This window comes from Buceros rhinoceros, unplaced genomic scaffold, assembly GCF_000710305.1.
Source record: "Buceros rhinoceros silvestris isolate BGI_N320 unplaced genomic scaffold, ASM71030v1 scaffold16400, whole genome shotgun sequence".
Taxonomy (NCBI): Eukaryota; Metazoa; Chordata; class Aves; order Bucerotiformes; family Bucerotidae; genus Buceros; species Buceros rhinoceros.
In genome coordinates, this window is record NW_010388051.1 from 41302 (window position 1) to 47301 (window position 6000).

Consider the following 6000-nt stretch of genomic DNA (forward strand, 5'->3'; position numbering starts at 1 on the left):
CAATCTGTTGCATCCTGCAAAGCTACTTGGCACAGATATGAAATTATTACTTGATACATCAAGTCTTGCTTTCTTTTATTGCAAGGGCCATTTGTACGAAAGAAAAGATTGCAGAGAATGAACAATGTTCCACACATTTATCTACTTCGTGTCGATCATAAGATGCGTACTATCTTTTGGCCAAAGGAAAGACCCATCAAGAATATAAGAACTATATCATCTTTACGAACAAACTTTTTTTTTCTTTTTGAATTTTTTTTGTGTTCATGAAAAAATATCAGCAATATGATAAATATTTTTAAGGTGATCCACCAGCACAACATTTTTGACAAACAGCTTCTGGAAGGTTATTTTCTTTTTTCCATTACTGTTATTTAACTGTAAGACTATAATCGTGATTAAAACCTCACTTTGTCTTTGTTGTATGGGGGGGTGACAGGAAACAAATGCTGTATCCTTTAATGAGTCATCCATGAATTCACAGCTCACCTGCTGATTTTAATTTATGTAATAACTTACAAAACAAAGCATGTCATATCTTTCACCTACATACTACATTTCACTGATATTCAGGAAAATCTGCACTGTGTTTTCTTGCACTGGGTATTTTTGTTTGTGAACACTTTCTAACTTCTTATCTAAATATAAATTACTTATGCAAACAGATTATTAAGAAAGAAGTGAAATTAAATCCTTCAGCCCTTTCCAAGTAACACAAAGGAATATATTTATGAGAAGCTGCTAAATAGTGAAAACAATACTATTCACTAAGGGCTACATTTTAAATGTAACAATAAATTCATTTTCCTAAAAGATACAAGCAAATTTCGACTTAAGAGCAGCAAATCATCATCATCATCAGCTTATGTTAATTATAGTATTTAAAGCCTTAACCACATAGCTTAGAACCTAAACATATGAAAGAGAACTGCAGACAGAAGAGGATGGTGTGTACACAAAGAGGGTCTGCACGTTAGTCAGACTGACAGTTCATACATGATTCGCCAAGCAAATTCACCAAGAATAGCTCTTATTCCTAGAGTGATTTTGTTTTAATCTTGCAACTCATATAGCCACTTTATGTAGATTTAATTGGGCACCCTGAGGTTGCCCAAATACATATACAATCTTATTGGAAAAAAATACTAAAACAACCTGACATTCATTTGATACTGAGAAGCTAAATTGAGCCAAATTGTGTATCCAGCTTTATGTGGTGATTCTGGGAATAATTTTCACCATTAGTTTACAAAGTGACTGAAAGAAACCTGTTTTATGTAAATTTAGAAACCCTGCTGACTTTCCTGACAATTGATAAAATGAAATGGAGGGAAAACCACCAGTGCAAATAAAAAGCAATTTGCCTGAATTCTGGTCAAATGGAAAGAAGCTAATGGACGCGACATTTACTTATCAGGAACTTGCCTTGTAAACTGTAGATTTCTCCAACGCTGTTCTGCCGGGTGATATGATGCCAATACGCGCTACGAGGAAGTGAGATTGACTTGGATAATGTCATCGGTTCAGACAGACTGGTCTGGAGCTAAAAAACAAAACAAACACAAATGGATGATCACACATAAACATGCTTGATAGATAATCTCAAAACTGTAAATCGAACCTGTGCTGTTTATGAAGACACTATTGCCTGAATTGCCACATCATTTAAACATCAGCATTGTGAACGATCAGGAAAAAGCTGCAAGAATATATTTGGGTATGTAGGTTTCATTAGCACAGGTTAATATAAGGACATAAGAATAAATCCCTATTTATCTACAGCTATTCTTGTGCTGCAGGGATTTTGTTATTTTCTTCTTTAACTTTACTGTAATGCTGGATTAGCATATGCCTGAAATCTTAAATCCCTCTACAATCACATTTCTTTTTGGTCATTTAACCCACATATGGGATTGAATGCCCAGAAAGATGCTAAGAAAGAATCTAAGACAAGCAGCAGAGAATCAGGAACAAAGAGTCATTAATCCCCTAAAGCTTCATTCAAGTGGAAGCATCTCATCACCAGTAGCCGGCTACAGCCTCAAGAGCAAACTTTCCTGATCCAGGGACTTCATGTAACTAGAACTGTGAATTGCATCATAGGTGACCATGTGTATAAGAGCTATGGCACAGACACCTGAAAGGAGGAATGCAAACGTTAATAAAGAGAGCTCTGACTCCACTGCAGTACAGAAGTGAGGGAAAGACAAGGCTAGGCAAGAGAGAAAAAAAAAAATGATGTCAGGATGGTGCATCCTGACGGTCCCTTTGGATATACCTGTACAATTTATGCTTTCTCTGTCTAGAAGAAAAAAGAATGCATCTGCAAAATTCTTGTATCTCTGGCTTTATAGAAAATGAAATGTGATTTGCGGAGTCTAACAAATCATGATGACACTGTGGGGCACACAATGTCTTCAGGGAATGTGTGAAAGGATCAACAGTGAAGGACCAATTATGTCTGAAGATTTAGAGTGGAAAACCTCTTAATTTCAGGAGCAGCATCAGGGTGGTGAGGGTGGTACTCTGTAAGGGTGTCTCTAGAAATCCACATTTGCAGAGAGACCAGCTAGAGAGCAGAAGGGATACAAGGTTTGGATCATCTATTGCAGGCTAGATTAACTCCTGCGGATTCCTCATTCAGAATCATAATGCCAAATTAAAAAGCTGTTTTTATCTGCACATACTCATATTATTCTGTAATGAAAAGAAAAACCCTTTTAGAGACAGTATGCACAATTTATAATCTATTTTTAAATAATCTACAATTATTTAATTTTTGAGTATTAACACACACTGATGCGTGGCAGATTTTTTTTTGCTTCAGAACAATCCATTGTTATTAATTCTGTTGTTGCTTTCCTGAGAATTGTCATAAAAATTACTCCCTGTCTACTGCTAATGTCTTTTCTGCTCATTTATAGCCAAATATTACATTTCATTTGTCAGTGGTGCAGATCATCACTGGAAGCTATTTGATGTAAAGTTAAGAGCTTGCAGAAACATTTCCTCCATTAAAAAAAAGTTCAAAATCCTTATCTGAGGAATTCTATTTTTAGGGAGACTTGAGAATTTAAAGTTTTTTGATAATGGGAATTTCATTTATTGCAGAGATCAGGGCAATAACAAACCTTGTGAGTTGTTTTACCATGTTAATACAGCAAGGGTAACAAGGCTAACTTTATTGAGTATTTAAAATAAATAAAATCTTGTAACTTCAACACACAGATATCTACCCAAAAGGTAAATTATAGTTTTGAGGCAATAGACAGAACATTTTATTAGTATGCATTCTGGAAAAAATCATTCCAGTAAATGAAACCACTCTGACTATGGTTTGCTATCTCAAAGCTAAATCCATGGACAGAAGTGGTTCAAGTTGTATCATTATTCCTGATCTGAGATGATTAGCTCCTGCCTGATCTGACCAACACTGATGCAGAAGAATTTTATATGCACACATTAAAGCTTTGAAAGAAGAAAACCAACCCGTTCTCATTATAAATTAAGGTAAGAACTGCTCTAGTTCAGAGGATCGCACTGCAAGCATTCATGGCACTTCGTTTCCTCAGATTCTCTAATTAAAGAACAACTTCTGATACCACCTTTTGGGCTAGAGGTATCACCATATGCTAACTGCAATAGGACCAGATGAACTACATTTCTTTGGGGACTCCATAGAGAGAAAATGCAATTTCTATTTTATTAAAATAGCATCCTCAGAAGAAAAATGACTTTAAAAAACATTGTCTTTTTTTTTTTAATTTGAGACTTTAAAATATAAACACAAACCTTATCACCTTGTATAGTGTAGAAAGGATAGGAATACAATAGCACATTAATTGGACCATGAAGTTATTCTTACTAATGGTTAGATCACCATTAGTCACAATTTTGCTTTTTATCAGTATAAAAACCACATTATTGGTCTAATGCAATTGACAATGACAGAATGCTTACTTCTACAAATTGCTGTTTCTGAAAATATTTCTGTGTTCAAGGAAAATTGCATGATCTGCTCTCAGAAACCTACTTTCTCTGGAGACCATCTTATATGCTAGACTGTGGGTGTTTCAAATAAAAAACTTGAAACCAAGGTGAAGAAAACAGGCATACAAACATCCTTTTAATCAATTGTTAATACTGTTAAATAACATTTTGCTATATAAATTATTACAGACTTAACTAGAATTTGATGTACAGACATCAACTATTTCATAATCCCTTTTTCCAAACTGTAAATGGACTTCTGGTAGTTAACAATGTTAGAAAAGAAGTACAAAGCAAATAAACTATTTGTAAATCAGCGAAGACACACCAGAACTGTTAATTTGTTAAATAATTAGTTACTCACATCTTAGATTCTGGTGTTCCAGACCAACAGAAGAGAATACTCTGAAGAAGTTCAGGGACTTTATCCTAGACCCTTCGCTTTTGTCTTTTTACTGCGCCTCAGAAAAAACCCAACTGACCTGCCCTCTAACCTCTTCAGGATCAGCAAACTCAAACAGAGACATTTCATTATGGAAAATCTAACTTGCAACAACTAAAGCATCAGTGTGTTATCAGCATTATTCTCACAGCAAATCCAAACCACAGCACTGTACAGCCACAAGGAAGAAAATCAGCTCTGTCCCAGCTGAAACCAGGGTATCTGCTCTGTTAAGACCCCACCTAGAATACCGCATCCAGCTCTGGAAAAACATGGACCTGCTCAAGTGAGTCCAGAGAAGGCCACAGACATGTTCCAGGGGATTGGAACACCACTCGTATGAGGACAGGATGAGAGAGTTGGGGTCATTCAGCCTGGAGAAGAGAAGGCTCCAATGAGACCTTCTTTGAGGCCTCTCAGTGTTTAAAGGGGTCTTAAGGCAGATGGGGCATTTAGTAACGCCTGTCGTGACAGAACAATGGGTGATGGTTTAAACTAAAGGAGAGACTCAGACTAGAGAGAAGAAAGAAATTTTTTATGGTGAGGGTGGTGAAACCCTGGCCCAGGTTGCTCAGAGAGGTGGTAGATGCCCCATCCCTGGAACCATTCCAGGTCAGGTTGGACGGAGCTCTGAGCAACCTGCTCTAGTTGAAGATGTCCCTGCTCACTGCAGGGTGGGTTGGTCTAGATGACCTTTGAAGGCCCCGTTCTAGGATTACACTGAGGGGGTTTTTGCAGTCTTGCATTTATGAACTGACCTTAATTGTTGGTATCTAGATCTAGAAATAGAGAAGAAAGTGAAAGCAGTATACCAAACTAAACATATATTAACACAGCATTGAACAAACTGTGTCTCAAATGACTTTGCTACAAATATTTCTCAAATCTGATGAGACTTCAGGAAAAGAAAAACATCATTATCCACACTTTTTGCCTAACTTAAGAGGGAGAAAATGATGATGTAGTTAGAACCTGGGTGAAAAGCAGAAGTACATACATAAAAACCACATCAACTCAGGGAATATTTTGGTGGGAATATAAAAAAAAAAATCCATGACTGAAAGATTTTTGTTATATGACATGAAATACCTAGTAGTTAGGTTTCCTCCATTTTCCTCCAGAATCTTTCTTCGATAAGATACCTCTAACACAGCGAACATTACCTTTCTTTCCTGTATCAAATCCAAAATATCAAATCATATGAAGCCTTTGCATCGCCAGTGACAACTTTATAATTCTTAAAGGACTATTTGATTAAAATAGTTTGTCACTCTAAGTAGTTCCCCATATTTTCATTATTGTTCTTTCATGAGCAAGATTCAAGGGCTAAATTTTATTTTAATTCCCATAGGCCACCTCCACTGACTTAAACAGATTTGTTACTCTGATATCAATAATGAACACAATTCCAAAAATGGAGCCTGTTAAATGTATTATGGTTCTAAGCTTTGATATGTTTAGGATATTACTCTCTAATTTTCTTCTTGCATGAAAAAACTCAAAACACTGAAGGTGACAGAGAATATATTTAGCTTGGGGAGAAAACCTGATAATTATACAGTTCATTC

At 36.0% G+C, this 6000-nt stretch overlaps 1 protein-coding gene across 1 annotated transcript in view; it reads right to left on the reverse strand.

The window, feature by feature from the left end:
* The window catches only part of LOC104500917 (docking protein 6-like), a gene marked incomplete at its 5' end in the record, with an annotated part of 63774 nt that overhangs the window by 41290 nt on the left and 16484 nt on the right, over window positions 1–6000 (reverse strand). Inside the window, one exon of the mRNA XM_010144650.1 lies at window positions 1426–1543. Coding sequence (XP_010142952.1) covers window positions 1426–1543 — 118 coding nt within the window. The remainder of the gene's footprint in view (window positions 1–1425; window positions 1544–6000) is intronic.